This window comes from Lytechinus pictus, chromosome 17, assembly GCF_037042905.1.
Source record: "Lytechinus pictus isolate F3 Inbred chromosome 17, Lp3.0, whole genome shotgun sequence".
Lineage (NCBI taxonomy): Eukaryota > Metazoa > Echinodermata > Echinoidea > Temnopleuroida > Toxopneustidae > Lytechinus > Lytechinus pictus.
The window spans coordinates 21,654,166-21,675,375 of record NC_087261.1 but is presented as its reverse complement, the minus strand read 5'-3'; the positions used below and the strand labels follow the sequence as shown (position 1 = coordinate 21,675,375).

The 21,210-nt window shown below is 36.3% G+C and overlaps 1 protein-coding gene across 1 annotated transcript; it reads left to right on the top strand.

Moving 5' to 3' along the window:
- The first annotated feature begins 6,380 nt into the window (after window positions 1-6,380).
- On the top strand, window positions 6,381-10,013 carry LOC129280105 (uncharacterized). Its single transcript, XM_054916159.2, has 2 exons — window positions 6,381-8,551; window positions 9,128-10,013. The coding sequence occupies exons 1-2, from the start codon at window positions 6,381-6,383 to the stop codon at window positions 10,011-10,013; spliced, it is 3,057 nt and encodes a 1,018-aa protein (XP_054772134.2).
- Window positions 10,014-21,210: the final 11,197 nt, after the last annotated feature.

Sequence of the window (21,210 nt, the reverse complement as noted above, 5' to 3'; positions counted from 1 at the left end):
GAGTGCTCAAAGACCAATTTTTTAAAGAAAAAAAATATCTCCTGAGAGGGGGCGCTAAATATCTAAGAAAGGAATATTTGAAATTTTCACACAGGAGGGGCAATTTGGAGAAAATCTAACGGCCTCCACACTTCTGTATTAGAGATTAGTATGTAGTATGTAGAGGTGTTGTGGATAAGTCTTCGAACTTTGAACCATAAGGTCCGGGGTTCAAATCCCATCGCAGCACTAGCGTCTTTTGGCAAGGCTTTTATCTGCATTTGCCTCTCTTGACCCAGGTGTAGTAAATGGGTACCCGGTAGGAAGGAATTCCTTGAATGCTCGAGCGTCCGATCAGGATAGCCGTGCTAAAGCCGGGGTAATAGTATGCAGCGCTTAAAAAAATTGTATTAAGCGCGATATAAATTTGCATATTATTATCATTATTAGTATGCCGATTAGATTATTGATTAAAATTCACATTATTGACAAAGTTTAAGACATTAATTAATCCAACACATATTGAAATCAAGAACACCCTTTCCAACTGTGGACTATCCTCATTAGTTGATGAGTGCTAATGAATTCATGCAAATACAATGTGAAACTTGAGTCAACAGCAACGGTAAAGTTGCATGGGGAAGAGCATGGTTAAGCAGGTGACCTTTCACGTACCAGCAGAGGTGGTCGCAGTTTAGGGAGTGAAATGTAGCCAGTTTTGGAATTATAATACTTTGATTTTAATGTCCACCGTTGACGGCAATTAGAAGTATGTATTTGTTAAATACACATAATGAGGGATGGCCTATAATGTGTTAAGACCCAAAGTTTATTAATTAAAAGTACTTTTTTATATGTTTTATCCATGCAATATCAGTACAAATTATTAGTGTAAATCTATTTCCAAAACAAATGATTGTGTGTTACATAATTTTTTTTTGTAACAAAGATTAGTTAAATTTTACAATGTTTTTTAAATTTTAATAACCATTTTACAATGCTTTTAGAATGGTGTTAACCAGGGATGTAGTCTAGGTGGTACTTTCAAGTCATGAGGCCGCTGTAGAAAACCTTCACCTGTAGACTTTGTACACATGACACGGACCATGACCAAGGCCGGCCTAGACTACATCTACGAAGAAAAATTATTATGTGACTGCCAATGTGTGCTAGAATCATTGTTGCTTTTAAAATTCATATTGATGAATTATGTATCTGAAATAATAATTGATATGATTTTTATGGTTGATTGAGTGATTTAAATTGTTGATTATGTAGCAATAGTGGTGACAATGATAGCCCAATTGGCCATACTTCTGCAATGTTTATTAGCTTTGAATATTTCATCATTAAGAAGGGGCCAGCCCCCCCCCCAAAAAAAAAAGGGAAAAGAAATACCCATGATCCCCATATTATCTGCTCTGCGTAGGCTTCAATACTTATGCTACATTATTGTAGAGTGCTTACATGTAGATATGTATCATCAAACTGCCATACAAACTGCTTGTTCTTAAAGGAAACCAAAACCCAAGAAGAGAAGCAATTTTATTGGAAAGAGTAAAATGAGAGGAACATTTTAAAAAAAGTTTCATCAAAATCGGTTATGAAATAATCAAGTTATAGACGTTTAAAAAGTCTTGTTGTACTTTCTATGGGGATCCTCAAATTGGCAAACGTCCTTTAAAATGGCTGATTTTGTGGACAACTCTCCATTTTTTTTGTACACAAATTTTCTGATTTTCCTCATTACCTTTCAAACTGCATCTTGCCTCCTTCTGAGCACAACATATGTCATGGGAAAATACAATTCACATCACATACAGTATGTCAAGCTCAGGAGGAGATAATGTGAATTACATGTAAAATAAAGGGGAAAATCTGATAATTAGTGTACAAAACAAATGGAGAGTTGTCCACAAAATCATCCATTTTGAAGCATGTTTGCCAATTGGAAGATCCCCATAGAAAGTACAACAAGACTTTTTGAACGTCCATAACTTGCTTATTTTATAACCGATTTTGATGAAACTTTTTTTTTTTAATTGTTCCTCTCAATTTACTCTTTCCAATAAGATTGCTTCTCTTCTTGGGTTTTGGTTTCCTTTAAGAGGCCAAGGAGAAGGGGTTTTTAAGGCCTCTATGTCTTTTTAATTATGTGCTCTGTATCTAATAGGAAAAGATGCTTTATAAATGAAATGTATTACTAGTATTGTGATTTATTTATATGTATTACATGTGTCTGATAGAAACAGCTGTAGAGACTTGAGAAATTGTCTTATCTTTTTTTTTTCATAGCAGTCATGGGGGCCCTAAAAATCTTCATTTGATGCAATTAGTAAAATTTTACATAGTGTGATTTTTACTTTTAGAGATTTCTTCAATAGTCATGCTTAAAGGTCAAGTCCACCCCAGAAAATTGTTGATTTGAATCGATAGAGAAAAATCAAACAAACATAACGCTGCAAATTTCATCAAAATTGGATGTTCAATAAGAAAGTTATGACATTTTAAAGTTTCGCTTATTTTTCACAAAACACCTAAACGCACAACTCAGCGATATGCAAATGAGAGAGTCGATGATGTCCATCACTCACTATTTCTTTTGTTTTTTATTCTTTGAATAATACGATATTTCAATTTTTACAAATTTGACAAAAAGGACCAACTTAACTTAACCATAAACTGTTAAAATAATGACAATTCCACATGTTCAGGGAGAAATAAAACTTTGTTTCACTTGACAAGGAGGAGAAAATGTGTATATAACTGTTTTGTGAAATTAAGCGAAACTTTAAAATGTCATAACTTTCTTATTTTGCATCCAATTTTGATGAAATTTTCAGTGTTTTGCTGTTGGATTTTTCTCCTTATTTTCAAATCAACCTTTTGTTGGGGTGGACTTGTCCTTTAACGGCAATGCATTATTTTCTATTGTGCTGTGGTGTAATAGATTTTGTGGAACTGAAGGGTGAGAACATACATGTAGTCAGTAGATGTGAGACGTACATGTAATTGGGTGTTAATGTTCAGTTATGGATACTGGTGTTGGTGTCTCAGCACAAAAGCAAACACCAGACACAGCACCCAACACTTGTAGTGAGAAAAGTGTTTGAATTAGAAAAACTTGGTGATTGGTGTTAATTATCAAGTTTGTTTTACCCAACGAGTGTATTAGAATTTCCTTCGGCAGCTTGGATTTTGCTTTTACACAAACACCCAACTTGGAGTGAGGAAGGTGTTGGGATTAGAAACACTGGTGTTGGGTGATGATGATGCAGTTGGTATCACCCAAAGTATGTATTAGAGTTTCCTTCAGCTGCTTGGTTTTCGCTTTTAAACACCAACACCCAACTTAGAGTGAGTTTGGTGTTGGGATTGCAATCACTCAGTGTTGAGTGTTCAATGACAGAGTGGTATAATGTCTGTACCTCATGTCTAGTTTTCTAGAAATCGATTCAACATATTATTATTTGTTCGACCCCACCTATTCATTGAATGAAATCAGAATGTTAACATTTTTACATTGTAGATATTAAGCCTAATCAGATATTTTTTCATTACTTTTATATAGGCATTTTATCAATATGTAATATTGGTAAAACAAATGCGAATTTTGTTTTAAAGATGTATATATTTATAAAAAATAATTATGTGAATAAATCAAGTATTTTGAATGACTTTTACACATTAATATCTTTCTGAAATGCTTGTTTGATATTTTCTTGCATTCAGGAGGTGCATGAAATTTGATTGATAGTGAGGATGGTGTGTTCTTGTTGAGAAGACCCCTTCCTGTCCTCTCTCCTACCCGAGTCTGAAAGAATAGTGATGGTTGAGATGGGCCAGGTGCGCCATGTTATTATGATATTGGGGAGGAGCAGTTGGGGGGGGGGGGGTAAGATACACTGAAAAAACTGCAGTGTTGATTTAATACCAGTCCAGAATCTACATATGACCACACCAGAGAAGTGTTAAAAAAAACACCGGTTTGGTTGTGGAGTAATTCCAGATATGCCTTTATGCAACACCAATTAGTGTTAAACAGCATTGATTTGATTTCAAACCGGTGTTTTAACACTTCTCAGGTGTGGTCATATATAGATTCCGGACTGGTGTTAAATTTAGACCCCAGTTTGTTGCAGTGTAACCCGAATGGGTTTTTTTTAATAAAGAGTACACGACTCGGCCATTAACTTTTGATAGTTTAATGATAACAATATAATAATAATAATAATAATATGCAACATTTATATAGCGCTTGATACAAATGTTTCTAAGCTTTGCATACTATTACCCCGGCTTTTTTTAAAGCAGTGCACGGTTATCATGATAGGACGCTCAAGCATGTAAGGAGCATTCATGGTTTGGTGTCTCCTATCTCATTTCTTCCCCGATCTTCCTCTTTTTCAATCTTTCCTTTATCCTCTTTTTGTTTTGACTACTTGAAAATTTATAGGGGCGGGGTAGCTATCCCTTGCCCCCCCCCCCCCCCCCGAGCACATGCCCTGGATAAAGAGGGAGATCGTCAGATGAGGGATGCACAAGGAGCAGAGAGCCAGGAATACAGAGATGGGAAATATAGATTAATGGGCATTAAAGGGAAACCTAACAAAATAAAATAAAATGGGTGATAGAAAGAATATTTTGAGGGTGATTGATGGGTATAACTAATGAGTAAAGCAGATTGGGGAGGGCGAGTGAAATAGTGAGGGAGGGGGCGGCAAGGGTGGGATGAGAAAGAGAAAGAGGGGGTGAGACAAAATACGGCATTGGTATTCTAGGGCAGGGAACTGTAAGGGGGGAGTGGTTGGGGTGGAGAGAGAAGAGGGGGGTGTATAGAGAGAGAGAGAGATGGGGAAGGTGAAGAATGCGAGTTAAGCCCGTCTCACGCTGTGCGATCTGGTACGACATTATTTTTTTACTCTTTGCACGCTGAATTAATTTTGGGGGATAATAATGATAATTGTTTTCATACTATCTTCTTCAAGTCAAGACTTTTATATTGCACCATTGATACTTATTATTATCATATAGATGTTATCCAAGAACTATTGCAATTTATTCGTATCTAATTTGAAAGTAGGGGAGAAAACTAATTATTACGATTGTCGAATTTAATTGTACGATTAATGTGCAAAATTGCAACATCAGCGCGCAAAGGGTAAATCACATTTTGCATTAAATATGAAAGTTCCAAAATGAACAATTACTATATTTAAAGTTCGGCATAGACGTGAGGAATAATAAAATCATTATTTTGCTTTATGACAAGCCCTGTTGTCGGAGTGAAGTCAAAATCGGCTTCAAGTCGGAGCCGATGATGACGTCATCACGCTTTGGAATTGAATTTGCTTTAATTATTCCTACATTGAGGCTCGAACTACACCGAATTTTGACTTCAGTAGTCCTACAAACTATTCTGACCTCGGATCGCTAAGATTTTATTGGTTGGAATGTTCATGTCAAATGTTATGATTTCTTTAGAAATGGGATCGCAACGAATCGCATATTGTGAGCCAGGCTTTACTGATGACATATTTAAGCATTCGTTGAGTCGATTGACACAGAACAAGTGGCAAATATTTGCCCCAATGTCAATTCCATGTTTCAATATGCCCTCATCCCGACGTTCATGTATCGAGGCGTTTAATTAATGTTTCACAAAATGTCCTCTTGCGATAAATTGTTGTATTTTTTAACCTTATTACAAAGTGACATACTTCCGCCGTTCGAAATGGACTTGGTTTCTTTTCTGTGGCTACATCGAAACATCATAATTTGCAGCCATATATACTCTTGACTTGTGGAATTCCCCGTGCAAACTCAATACCCTGTACGTGTTATGATCCTGTAATAAAAACTATTAAAATAATAAATGCGCAATAAAAAATGGGACTACATGCATAATTATATGATAATTAGAATATGCCCTGCGTGAATGAAATATCTTGTAATACTGGGAAGAGGAACATAAATCATAGAGGGGCCGATAATGCAATTCGCAGTAGAAAATAGTCTGGAGGCAGACCATGTTAATGTGTAAAAAAAAAAAGAAAAAGCTATTTGAAATAAGGAATCCTCAAATAATATAGGTAACTTAATTGAGCCTACTCTTTCTCCTGCTTCTTTCCCATTTTCGATTTTTTTTTCTTGTTACCGCGCGCGCAGATATATGCATTTCAGCTTTTGTGACGTCATTATGAAACGCGCGCCGTAAGTATCACGCATCCATTGTGATATCATTCACGCGCATGCGCCGTTATCATGCCTACTGAAGATTACTCACATCACGAATCTATGAAACAAAAGTGAAGTATACAAGAAATGTGAATTCCAAGACCGTGCCCCCGACTCGGGGCTTTTTTACTGAAGTCCTTTATTAATGTGAAATCAAAGCAAATATGGATTCAGGACTAGCCTGCAACTCGAGAATACAGCGGCTGCTATGGACACAGGACTACATCTCACTGGCAGAAGAAGTTATCCTTCTTGAAAGTTCTTTTGTCCTCAGTCGGCGAAATAACCTTCAGTTACGAGCGGTCCAAGTAGGTCTCACGTCATCTGCCTTGCTGATTGCCGAAGAAAAGCCGTCCCCACAACCTTCCAATAAAACTCCTCAGCGCCGTACGAAAAGTTTCGATACTGATCTAGAACTCTTCGAGTTGATATACCTCTTCCCTCTCGTGAATGTTCGGCTATCCATTCGGACACATTCGGAAGAGATCGGTGAACACGTGATTAGGGTTCGGCTGTGCAATGGTCTCGTATGGTATCTTGAACTCTCGGACGAGACTCATCGAGAAGATAAATGGCATGAATGGGTTTGGTGGATCCACGAGTTGGAAAAGCGCAGGAAACTTGAGAATAAACAAAAGAGAAGGAAGCACAGAATGGGCACTCTTAAAGGTCGTAACTCGAAAATAAGCAATCTTGGATCACCAGACAGTCAAACTGTTGCATCACGAGAGCAAGTTGCTATTGGTGGCGATGCTGGAAAGAAAGATGGAAGAGAATTAAACACACAATATAGAAATATCAATATGAAACCCTCTGGACCCACTCCCCGGGCAGGAGACCGCAGACAATCAACAGCCCATCGGTGGGTCCATCATTTCGCGGAGCACATCATTGACCATCACGATGAAACCCTTGCCGACAACAATGACGAGCACCACGGGTCATTTCACCAAAACAGCGGAGATATTACAAAGCATGGCACATCTTCCGGAACACTTTCAAGCAACCCGCTCCTGTTTAACGACCCACTTTCTCACGGTAAGCTCGACCATAAGGCGTCCAAGATGTGGAGTGAATCGCATATCAGCGTTGCCCGTTCATCTTTTAACAGCCGTCACAGTAAGTCCAAAGGTACCCTGAAAAATCCCATGCATTCCGCCCTTCTACAATGTGGTGCAGTAGACTCTTTATCAAGCCTGGAGGACATACAGAGTGTCGGGAGTCTGGTTTCAAGCAATGCTGAGAGCTGGACGAACAGGCATGCCAAGGACACAAGAAAGGGGCTCATTCTTTCCATCGATGACCTTTTCGAAAGAACCAACGTTGAGGCGCATGCACATGGTCACGCAGGACGGGCTCGCCCAATGGCATCGATGACAAGATTGGACATGCTCCTTGAAAATGGTGTGTTTGACAACCTAGACCGAACAAGGGGGTTTGGCATCAACAAGGGTGAGATCCACCATACTGCATCACTGCCGGATGTCCTTGAGGGAGAAGCAAGCTTTATTGAGGACATACCGAATGCTGACCAGGTTACACACCACACATCGCTTGTTTATCTCGACTTGGAAAACGATGACGACACCCGGACTGCTCATGTCATTAACGGCCACGTCATGCTTCTTACGAAGGAAGAGATGGAACTTCATAAGCTGGTCGATAACTTAAGGAAAAAGAATCCCGACCCACGACTTAAACGACTTACCAAGAAAGAGAAGTCCCATCCAAAGATAGACGATACACACATCGAACATCCTGCTCATAAGAAAAAGAAAAGATGGTCCATTTCCCATCACTATTATGAACATGATGATGGCAACGACGAAGATGGGCATGACAAAATGAAACGTCGCATGCCAAAGGCAACCGGAAAGAGAATGAGCATCTTCTTCACTGGAGCTAACCGCAAACTTCACATCTTAAAAGAGTCTCCACGTGAGAGTCCGAGTTCCTTGAGAGACGTCGAACCAGATGACCTTGCTAACGAGCTGACAGCACTTGACGCAGAACTATTCCTGCGAATCCATGAAGCAGAGATGGTCGGCTGCATGTGGCTCAAAGAAGATCGGAACTACCGGGCACCGAACGTTGTAGTGGCAATTGGATTTTTCAAAAAGATCGCTGGGATGGTGACGAAAGAGATTTTGACTCCTGCAAGGTCAATTGAGCGGGCTTCATCTATCAAATACTTTCTGAAGGTTGCTGATGTCCTTAGGGAGATGAAGAACTACCATTCTTTGCGTGCTGTCTTGACTGGTTTGCAATCTCCAGCTGTCTACCGGTTGCGGGATACATGGTTGCTGATTGAAGAACAAGATCCAGAAGACTACAAGTAAGTTTAATAATAATAAAAAAAAAATACATAGTTTTATCAGTAACCGCATTATGCAGTACACATTTTGTTTACTGATAAAATATTTACATAATAATAATACTAACAACAACAACAATAATGATAATGATGATGATGATGATGATGATAATAATAATACACATCTTTGTTCTACTTATCAACATTCATTTTGCTTTTATCTGATTTGTAATCTAAATGATGTGTTAAGTATAGATATATAATATATATTTATGAAGCCGCTATCAATTTCAAGCTTAAGCGCTCACGTCGGCTGTCTCCTGCGTTCAAGTATTTGTTTATTACTATCATTAAAAAGTGAAGTTTATGCCCACATCCTTATTTTTTATTCATTTTGTATTATGATTGAATTGTTTATATTATGGATTATTTTGTATAATGCATTTGTAAACACACTTTATATTGTATTATTTTGAACGCAGTAATAAAAACAAACAAAATCTTGTTTCCATAGTATAATCTTTAAACCTTGGCCTACATCAATATACCATCGCAATTTAATAGTTTCATGATTATGTATTTTTATCTTTCTTAAAGCTTGTGGCAAGATCTCCTCGACTACACCGACGGCGAAAGCCTCACCTTGGACAACGACCCTAGCCTTGATCAAGCGATGAGGGCGCCACCTTGTCTTCCATTCTTGGGTTCTGTGCTTATGCGCATCATCGATTACTACTCGACTACCGATATCAACGGAACGAGACAAGCCCACAAAATCTACGACGACCACGGAGAAATTGAAAGCACAAATAGCAGTGACTTCGGATCGGCAATCGACATTATCGAAGGGCATACCCTGGAGGATAACAAAGAAAGTGACAACATGGCTCCAAAGAAGGGAAACAAAAAACCCTTTGGCAGTCCCAAGAGCGAACCAAAACTTTTCTCACTGTTTAAAAAAATCGCCCACAAAGTTGATTCACTTGGCCATGTTGGTACAAAGTCTTCTCCGAGTATTGGCCCTGATGGAAAGAAACGAATGAGCAGGTACCGTAAAGAACACATCAGAATGCTCATCCTAGAATATGCCAAGCTTGTCGCAGAAGAAAGGGTCAGGGTCAGTGCTCCATTAAGGATCGACAGTTCACTCCGTGAGAAACTCCTCAGGGACTTCGAAGGTCGAAGTGGCACCCTCCATGGTGATGTCCATGATCACTCCCGATCCAAGCATTATTCAGAGTTAAACCATTTGGCGCACGAGCATGATGATATGCCTTGGAAACGCAAGTGGACGTCTGAGTTCCATCTCCACGAAGCACTACTGCAGTTTCAGCTTTCTGCAGTTCAGTATCAGCCATGTGAGAAGAGCCATGGCGTCAGGGAACTCTTGCTGAAGCCATTTCATCACTCTGACGAGGAAAATTTCAAACTCTCTCTCGAAACGGAGCCCCGAGAGAGATTCTATTCGGTTCATGAAATTTAATTAATATCAAAAGTTAATCAATTTGTGGAAATTCACACCCCCTTTCGATACATGAATAGACACGGAGCAGCTACTTGTTCAGACGATAATTTATACTTTGACAGGGGGGATATTGACTCAAGTGGAATATTGTTCACTCGAATACGATGATAAACTTGTTCCAAGCAAAGATAAGATTGAATTCATTGATTCATAAATCACTATAACGTTTATGTCATTAATGTGCAGGGGAAATTGTATTGAAGTTGTTATTCAAAAGAAAATAATGAAATCTTTGAAATGATTGACATGATATACCTCTTGCATAATGATAAAGCATTAAACTTCAAATACCTGTTGAAACATACAATAATGACTGACGTCTGAATGTCTAAAAGTAGGATAAGTATTATAGGCCTACGCCTACCTCCAAAATGTAAACATGAAGTGGTCAGTGCCTGAAAATTAATGACAGAAAAGGGACATGTGATACAATAATTATGTTGGTGTGAATGTGTGTTTCAAAGAGAGAGAGAGAAAGAGAGAGAGAGGGGAGTGGGGTGGATAGATGGGAAGCAGAAAAAATTTCTTCTCATTACATTAACCCATTAGTACTCACCCAATCTAATTTCATTGTAGATATAAACATTTGTTGTTCTTGTTCTATACCTCTCAAAAAGATTCTGCCTATGGGGGTGGGGGTAAAATGAATATAGTATAAAAAAATCACAAAGCCGAAATGAAGCTTTTGATAATTATCAACATGAAATAATATTTTTTTAAGTAAAACATTGGTCAAAAGAAGCAGGTGATTATGATAACAACTTTAAAGGAACTGCAAAAAAATACTCCTCCTACAATTACTACTTCTGCTAATGATACCTCTACTTTTTTGGCTTTTGCTACTTCTACTAGTACTAGTAATAGTACTACTACGACTGCTACTACTACTACTACTACTACTACTACTAATTTACTACTTCTACCACATCCAACACCACCGCTACTATTATTACTACTCGTACTATACTACTACTACTACTACTACTACTATTACTACTACTACTACTACTACTACTACTACTACTACTACTACTACTACTATACTACAACCACTACTACTACTACTCCTATTCCTACTATACTACTACTCCTACTACTACTACCATTAATACTACTACTACTATTTTCACTTCTACTTTTACTACTACTTGCTGTGTGAATTAACGTTATGATAAATCGTCTGCTTGATATTGTCGAAAGCAATATCCGTAACCCTGACCTAAAATCCAAACCGTCCTTGTGCAAAAGAAGTCACAATTGTTCGGCCGTAATTTATTGATTCATCAATTATTCATCTATTCCGAATACCTTTGTGGTGCGATACTACTGAACGATAAAGGATTTCGACATTGTCTGATTTATTTTTGAATATTTGAGCCATAGAGGATCAAAATTTGTGATAGGATGGTGCGCGCAAAGGATTTTAAAAACTATAAATTGGCCGTGTACATGAATAACAAACAATTCACAGTGCGTGCACAAATAATAGCTAAGGTGTCCCTAGAGAGCTTTTTTCCCTTTTGCAATAGCTTGCAATTGTCTGGCTTTTTTTTACAAACCCATGACCTTGACCCAGTAGATCGTGGGGCTTCTGCTGTGAATATCTGGCTTTTATTTCAGAATCTAACGACTCTCTTTGCTGGGTATAATATTCGTTGCTTTGATTTGTCAATTTTTGTTTAATACTTTCCAGGTCACAAGATCTTTTTAACAAAATAGGGTATCATCGCTGCCACTGTGATGATTGCGTTGACACAGTAGTTACACACGTTTCCTTGTTGGGAATGATGAGCTGAAAGAGGAGGGGAAGCAGGAATAAAAATGGATTGAGAAGAAGAAGAAGCATGAAGAGGAGGAAGTACAAGAGGGAAGAATAAGAAGGAAAAGAAAAAGCAATGGTATAAAAAAAAAAGGAAAGAAGCATTCAAAGACAAGAGAAAGAATTAAGAGGAAGGATTGAAATAAATTTCATAACAAAAATTATGAAAATGATAAAATTAGAAATGTAACAATATTCATAAAGAGGCAATGTTTGCCGGTATGTAGTTCACCCCTACTTCTATGGTCTCACTTTCGAATTATTATATAATGTATCCGGAAAATGGAATATATATATTTTTCAGATCTTAACCAGGTCCTCTATCCGGCTATATTGCGACAGAAATGTTTAGCTGCCCGAAGCCTCCAAGTTACCCTTACACTTGGTTTACGAACACAACTAGGTCTACTCAACTACCTCTTTGGTATTGATTAGCTAGTTATTTCAAAACAAATATATAGAAAGGAAGGCAATTCACATGTTTATATTGCTCACCGTTTCCAAGGTAATGTCATTTGTTTTGTTGGAATTATTAATCGCACTCACAGTCGGCAAAGTGGGGCGGGTGGGTGGCCATGAAAAATCCTACATGAATAAGCGCATTCACTGACACAAGGGAGATTTTTCATTATTTTATTATAGTTGAATAGAATACATTTTATTAAAGGGAACGCCCGCTCGAAACCCATGTACGATCAATTCCATTCGCTTAAAGATCCCTACGGCAATCCCGTACATCACGACGATCTTGGAGCTGGGAACAAAATTGCCTCTGAGGGTGTGATAGTTTCTCAGATGGCTCGTTAGGTTCGGTTGAGTGCAAGCTACACGCAAATCATGCGTCGTGCGCCTATCGCAAACTATCATGTACGGAAATTCCCGAAAGTTATACCGAGCCGGGCCAAGCTCCATAGTACCGCGATTTACTACTTTACGCTCCCTTTAATCTTTCTTTGTCATGAGTAAACTGCATTCCATTCAGATTTAACATCATGAACTGTAAGTTTTACCGTGTAGCAAATAGGCTTCTAATTTCATAATCAATTTTTTTCTTCTTCAAATTTTCCCATTTTAATAATCTGTCACTGAATGTAGTAAGTGAAACCATATTACCGTCGTCATGATTATACTGATGTATAAAGGTAGGGGTGGACTCCGGGGTTTTATAGTGCATTTTTACAAACATTCGCGGGAAAGTAAATCCAGTAAGCCAAATATCTTTATCTTTGTTTAGCAGTTGGTTTTTCGCCGAATTTGACATGTACATGTAAAAAAAGCTATATGAGGCCTTATTTTGAAAAAAAGAAGAATAAAATTCTCCAAAAAATATACAATGAGTTCATATAAACACATTTTTGTAAATATTGAAAGGGGCTCTATTCCCTTCTAAAACCCTCAAATAATAGGCCTATACCAGTTTGCATGTTGTGAAAGGCGCTTGAACGTAAATCTCTTTCAACGCCATAAATAAGCATTATTTTTATCTGAAGTAGATATGAACTCATTTGACGATGCATTTTACGTTTCGTTTTGTAGATTTTGCAAGAATTTGAAATAAATCCATGTTGACTGTAGTTAGGGACCAATGTATTTATTTAGTTTGAATTCTTAACAATCACCTTCAAATCTCAAAGGATTCAAATTCAAATCTAAAACAGCATTTTTAAGATTCAAACTTCATGAAGAATTTGATTGGTCCCTACATGGATTTAATTTATGTCCCTGCAATTTAGAGCGTAATCTTGGTAATATACTGTTAAGTGTCGTAATGCGAGGGCGCAGTATGACATATAATACAATTTCCTTATCTGCTTAAAGCAAAAGTATTGACCTTTTTTATGGTAAAATCTTCTTTTTGTATTATTTTTCTACAATATATCCAGAAATTTATGTCATATTCCTTTCTTTTTTTGTTGCTTTTCTTTCCTTTCGCCTTCTTTTTCTTCCCTTTCTCGACTTTGGAGATTCGAGTGCATCAAGCTCTCACCCCACCCTCCATCTACATTCTATTGGCGCTGTATATAATGTGTATCAAGATAAACAAAAAAAAAAGACAAAGCATTTTTATAATTTGCCTTTATTTTGTCGGTTTATGAACAAAACATCTATGGTTTTTATGAAAAATAGAATAATATATATATTTGAATCCTAATAGACACCGTGACAACCCCCATTAAATTGTATTACAATTGCACTTTGATTAATTTGCTTAAGAGTGTGTTGATAATAGGACTAAATAGTTCAGACATGAATGTATGCTGGGCTACACCACGGGGGGGGGGGGTGGGGAGCAGGGTGCAAAAGCCTCATGACAATTCAAAGAGTTAAAAAAAAAGTACAAATCAAGAGGAATAGGCAGAAAAATAAATAAATTACATGAAACGAGAAGCTGAACAGTGTAGCTCTATAATACCCCGATAATTGAATTGAAAAAATATGTAAAATTTACGTATTATGGAGCGCTGCCAGGATATTTCTTTAGGGGGGGCCCTAAAGAAATATCCTGGCAGCGCCCTATAATACATGCATGCATTTGCACCAATCATTGAGCTGTTAAGCCGATTGTGCATCTCGTTGATTAGAAGGGGGTGCGTGAAATCACATTAAGCCCTGTAAAATCTAATCACGTAAATATTATTTTGTCTACATTTTTTAAATGTTTAAAACGATTCAATCTTATTCTGAATTGCTTGCTAAATTTGTACCTCCCAGTTTTATGTAAGCGCTATACAAGCTTTTCGTATTATTATTATTGTGAGTATAAGGAAATAAGAATGCAACAAATGGTGATATTAAGGAATAACTATCTCGGGGGGGGGGGGGGGGTGCTGCGGGTATTTGAATAGGAGGGCAAGACAATCTAAAGGTGACGTTTTCTGAGAAGAGGGGAGGGGTGGTCAGCCCCTTCCTTCCCCTGTAGCAGGGGATCTATATAGGAACAGGTATCACAGTCCTGAACCTATTCCTGAACCGTTAATTTGGAGTTTGATTGTTTGGTAAATGTTGAACTCCTATGGCTTTGCGGAGGGGTTGGGGATGCACGTGTGCCCATTGCATCCCTCACTTACGCTATTGCCTTAAACATTCTACCTTTTTTCCTGATTAAAAAATTGACAAGCCCCCCCCCCTCTCTCTCTGCACTCATCTATTAATTTTCACCCATCACTCACATGAATGTTACACGAGTGATGTTTTATAGCTCTCTGTTTGCAAAGACTTCCCGTGTTCGATCAATTAAACTCGATATCGATCGAAAAGACAAATATCGTTTAGGCCGTCAATCATTCTATCAAGCATTCTTCAGTTTCTATGGAAACGAGGGACGCTCACTTTTCCGCATGGAACTCACGGAGCAGCTACCGGATGACTTAGGAGGTAGGAAAAGCATTACTTTTAAGCGACGAAGGACTCGCGATAATTTCTCTCCAGCGGTCGCGACATCATATTAATTTTAGGCCATGACGGGGAAACAATGCTCTGATTTTTATATCATGTGCAATATGTTTTCGTGAAGTATCCTTGAGACTGAAGTCTTCTATAATTAATAGCAATTTTTTGGGGTCTAATTACATTTTCATGTCAATTACAAAATCTGTGATTACCTTTGAAGCACAATCGTAGGCTATCATGTTCTGTTTCCAGATAAATTTGAAACTGAACAACGTAAGGATGTGAATAGCAAGGGGTTGCTTTTAAACGGACGACTTTTATTTGATTTGAACGCTGTAAAACCAGAACAAATTGGATTGTTGGATTTTCTCCGATTGCAGCTTTAGAATATTCACCATGATAGCAAAATTTATCTTTAAAGTGGTAAGTAGTACAAAGTCGCCTCTCTCCGTCTTTCTCTCCCCCTTTCCTACTTCTATCTCCCCCTTTTGACGCTCTTTATCTTTCTCTGACGGTCTATCATGGCCATGGTAAGCGGGGGGGGGGGGGGGGGGTGCTTCGGCACCCCCAAGATTTACCTCGGGGTGCTGCTTGTAGTATTCCCCATAGTCAGCACCCCAAGGTATTCTGAAAGGTGTGTAAAACTTTAGCCAAATGACATTCATTTCGTAGTGAACCCCCCTTTCTTTTGGCTTTACAAATTTACATCAGCACCCCAATTCAATTAATATATATATACATTTTTCATTTTTATTGTTTTATCTTTTTTCAACTTATATTGTCCAGTTATACCATCTTTTGTTACTTCACCAGATCAAGCTGGTATGTGGTCATCCCTTCTCCATTCTGACTTTTCCTCCTATTTTGTTTTACTTATTATGTTATCTTGTCTTGTACTGTCCTGTCTCTTGTTTTGTCTTGTCTTCTATGTCTTGTCATTCCCTCTCTCTTTCTGCTTTTTCTTCTGTCTATTGCGCAACATATCCTTCACAGCGAAGACCTCTTTGTGTGAATAGCTTTGCATTTGTTCTGTAATTATGTTTACATCACTATGGTTTCGACCTTTTTGTTCCTTTTTTTCTTTCCTGTATATATACGCATATATGAATAAGTCGATTATATTTTCGTCATTTCCAAGGGTGATCCACACTTTACAAGCTTTGCTCTTTAGTGGACCCCCTCATTTCCATTTATGCTCAATATTATACTGTTTTTTTGTTTTACGAAGTAAGAATGCTCGTCTGTAAAATTGTAATTGATTTGTATTACTTTATATTACTTTGTATTATTTTTTTAATGGAAATGGAATATAGAATTGAATTGAAATATATATATATATACATATATAATGTGATGAAAATTTTACTTGTACCAAACGCTCTTGAGTAGTGAGTATGAAACATATTGTGATGAGGCCAACTCAAAAGATGACGCAGATATATATATATATTGCTTTTGAAATATCTCTGGACCAAAATGACCTCAATTTTGTAGTAAAACCCTTTTTTGCTTGCTTTTCAAATTTACATCAACAACCCATAATTAAAAAAAACGTTCCCATGGCCCTGCATTCTCATCTCTTCTTTTCCTTCTCTCTCTTTCTCTGTCGTACTCTCTCCCACTTTTTAAAAAGCTTCCTAGATCTTTATCTCTCACTGTCCCTTACTTTCTCTCTTTATCATCATTTCTGTATCTTATTTCATTTTAAAAATGTTCCGACTGACAAAAAAAATTGTTATAAATACACCTTATCTTTGTTATTTTATGTTTAATGTTGCCGAGCCCCTCGTGGGTTACTTGCAATATCTTTTTTATATGTCTATGGTTTGCTCCACTTTAATTTATTTGATTCTACATATTTTTATTCCAAAATCGTTTATTTGTATCTAAAACAAACCTAATTCACCCCCAAAATAGTGGTGATAAATCAATGATTAGCTATCATCATCATCGTCATCATCATTATCATCAGCACCATCATTGTTGTTGTTATTACTATCATTATTATTGTTGTTATCACTATCATTATCAGTACTGATTATTATTATTACTGTCATTATTATTATTATCAGCATTATTATTATTATTATTATCATTACTATCATCATCACAATCATCATTATTATTATTGTTCATGTTATTATCATATTGTTGATTCAGCCATTAAATACTAAAGAAATCAAGATTAGAAATATAAATAAAAAGATTTCAATACGAGGATAGAAATAATAAAAACGGGTAAAAAAAGAAGAGAATTTGTAATTGTAATACGTGGGCAAAAAGTACAATTCATTAACTTTACCAAGAGATAATAGAGTTTAGTTGCAAAAGGGGTTAGGTCCACGTTGGACCACTCCGAGAAAAAAAAATGTTTTTATTCTCACTTATTGTAATATTGTTATGAGAAACTAAATTGTCATGAAGTACTACCCTATCATGTGAACATAAAATTGGGTATAAAACAAATCCACCTGTCTTCAATTTTTTTCTATATATTTTAAAAAAAGTTATCATTGTGGACCTAACCCCTTTTGCAACTAAACTGAAATGAATCCAATCTCTTTTGATTAAAAAAGTGATTTTTTTTTTGCCACTTTCATTCACGTTTTCATTTGAATTTCAAATTGACTTTGGTATCATCAGAGTGACTAAAAATTTAAAGGTTTAGAGACAGAAAACAATAAAATTTATGAAAAATGGACCTAACCCCCTTTGACAAATGAGTTCTTCAGAAGAGTTTAGTTGCAAAAGGGGTTAGGTCCACTCCAAGAAAATCGTTTTTTTATCCCATATTGCAATATACATATGCGAAACTGAATTTTCATGATACCCTACCATGAGAACATAAAATTGGGTGTAAGAGAAATCTACCTGTCTTCATATTTTTTAAGATATTCTTTTTCCAAAAAAATTCTGTGTGGACCTAACCCCTTTTGCAACTAAACTGAAATGGACCTAATCCCTTTTGAATTTTTTTTATTATTTTTCTTTGCCATTTTAGTTCACTTTTCAATAGGAATTTCAACTTTTTTTTGGTATCATCTTATAGAGCTACTAAAAATCTATACATTAAGACATAAAAATCAAATATGATGAAAAATGGACCTAACCCCTTTTGCAAGTGAGCTCAAGCTTGCGAGAAATTGTTGCACCAATACTCGTCAGAACACGATGCGAAGTTTTTTATAAAAAAAAAAGAAACACGTACTACATAAGTTAGATTGAAAAGGTTAAAACTAAAAAAACACAATAAGCCTATAACTATTGATAATGAAATGGATGGTTTTTTTCGCTTTATCTTATTTTTACTTTATTCGCTTCTCTATGATTCATGCCTTAAAAACATTAGCCAATACATTATGTTTTTTATGTAATTAAAACGTATTATACGAATGGTATGAATGGAAAAGAAAACAATTATTCAAATCCAATCAAATCAAAATCATCCTCCCCTCTTCCACATCATCTTTATCATCAGCAGCAGCAGCAACATCGTCATGCATTATCATCATCGTCATCATCAGTTGCTTTCTAATTTATCATTATCATCAACGTTATTGCTCATCGTTTTATGCCACTATACAATTCATCGTGTAACATAAGAATACTGCAGAATATGAAAACAGAATAGAGTATTATAAGCAAAGACGATAGCCAACACCCACGTCTTACGCACACAGAAAAACGTGCAAGGGAGGAAGAAAGAATATGAAATTAAATGGCGCAAATTGGAAAGGAATATAGATAGATGAATAAAATATGCGTGATAAAAATTGATAGTAAAATTAAGCCCCGATAACAGCCGTGTCTTGGTAAAGCGTCAACGAGAATCGATTATTCAGAAGACGTTATGTTGAAGTATTATCTCAATAATACTTTTGTACAAAATTTGTCATATTGTTCATTGTTTACCCTTTCAGACGTATTACTCAATATGAATAAAGGATGTCTTCTTCCGATCGGCAAAAATATCATGTGCTTTTCACGTGCCTTCCCCCGAGATATTATGTATGTATGATATGTTTTAGCTTGAAATGTAATTAACAAAAAATGAAATGAAAATGAAATTGAATGTCATTATTATCAATTCAGCATTTAAAATATATACATAGATAAAACAATGTTACAGTGATCGCATGGAAATCTTGTATATATACGGTTATCCACTGGAGTGGAAATAAGTGAAAAGTGAAATGAAATGAAATATCATTATCATCAACTCGGCATTTCAAATACATAGCGAAAACAATACAATGATCGCATGGAAAATCTTGTATCTACCGTATAGTTATCCACAAGTCTTCACCAAAAATCTGCTTTAGTTATATCACGAGATCAGAATCCTAAAATGTTGATTGATATGACGATGAGAAAGAGTCGTAAAGCTTTTTCCTTGAAATAGAAATTCTCGGGACATAAAAGCAGAAAAGTGTGGAAGTTACTTTACAAGTAACTTTGCTTCACAAAACACTGTTTATTATATCAAATCAACATGATCAAGGACATCCCAATTTGTATATATTTATTCATTCATTCCTGATTATTCATTTCACGGTTGTCATAATTAATACTAATCCATGAATATTATGATTCATCTAGTAAACTTGAAATATCAATCAGTTATAAATCTTTTCCTGGAAATGTGTGAAAATTGTGAAAATTGTGTAAATTCTCCCTTATCTTCTTCTCTCTCTTTCCTTCTTTTCCACCGCCTCTCTCTCTCTCCATTCTATAATAATTTATAATTCCACCCTTTTTTTTTCTATCCGCCCTGTATTAAGACGGGGCTTTGCATAAATTACATACTTGCTTACTATACTTAATAATTTCATACCACAGTGATCATTTTGCCAAGTAGGTAAAAAAGACCCTTTCATCCGATATACATCTATAGGCTGTTCGTCTTTATCTGTATAATTCAAGTCTAGTCATTAACTTTATAACACACCGTCGATAAGAGACCACACAATATTGATATTCCGCAGGAACAAGAAATGTCTAATTCTTCATAATACAAAGAGAATATAATGAGCCACGAGCGTTTTTGTTTTTATCTAGGACGGCATGAAAAGCCCAGGCAATTAAAGCACCAGGAATTAAGGTCAACAGATGGCCCAAGCTCTTGAAATATAAATCCCATTTTGATGATATGCTGCGAAAGTGACGATACCTCACGTTCGGAAAATTAATGATTATTCTCAACCTTCGAAAAAATTTGATAATACAAACTTGCTCCCATTCTGTGATGGCTGATTGGCCCTATTGATAACGAAATGAGATTTTTAAAAATGTATTCCTTATTTTTTTCTCATCACAACCATATCATATAATGTTGATCAATACGCATTTCTTCCGAACCATTCAACAATAACGTGCCTACATCGTGTCTTAGATGATTTCTATGATGCATTAAATATGAAAGAAATGGTTGCTGCATGCTTTCTAGACATCTCAAAATGTTTTGATTGTGTAGATCATGGACTTCTTCTATTCAAACTCGAAAAATATGGAATTATCAATAATATGCTCACTTTGTTCAAAAACTAATTAAATGATAGAAATCAAGCTGTATTTTCCAAAGGTAAAGTATCTAATATTAAAAAGCTTTCAATTGGAGTACCGCAGGGCAGTGTTCTGGCCCCCATCCTGTTCTTAATTTGTATTAATGATATATCTGAATGTATTACTGAAGGTACTTGCAGCATATTTGCTGATGATGTAGTAGTATTTGCCTCTGACAGTAAGTTGGAAGATGTGTCAAAGAAATTACAGAAAAATGTAGACGCCTTAAATGACTGGTATAACCGAAACCGATTACACATTAATACAAGCAAAACCAAAACAATACTAATTAAATTAAGATCATCTGATACATTGAATATATTCATTAATAATGATCTGATTGAACAGGTAAAGTCTATAAGATATTTAGGCATTGTGATAGAT

What these genes read in the sequence shown, in the direction of transcription:
- LOC129280105 (XM_054916159.2), top strand. Translation starts at nt 6,381, where the DNA reads ATGGATTCAGGACTAGCCTGCAACTCGAGAATACAGCGGCTGCTATGG. An exon ending in CAAGATCCAGAAGACTACAA is followed by an intron (nt 8,552 to 9,127) that starts GTAAGTTTAATA and finishes TCTTTCTTAAAG; the next exon opens with CTTGTGGCAAGATCTCCTCG.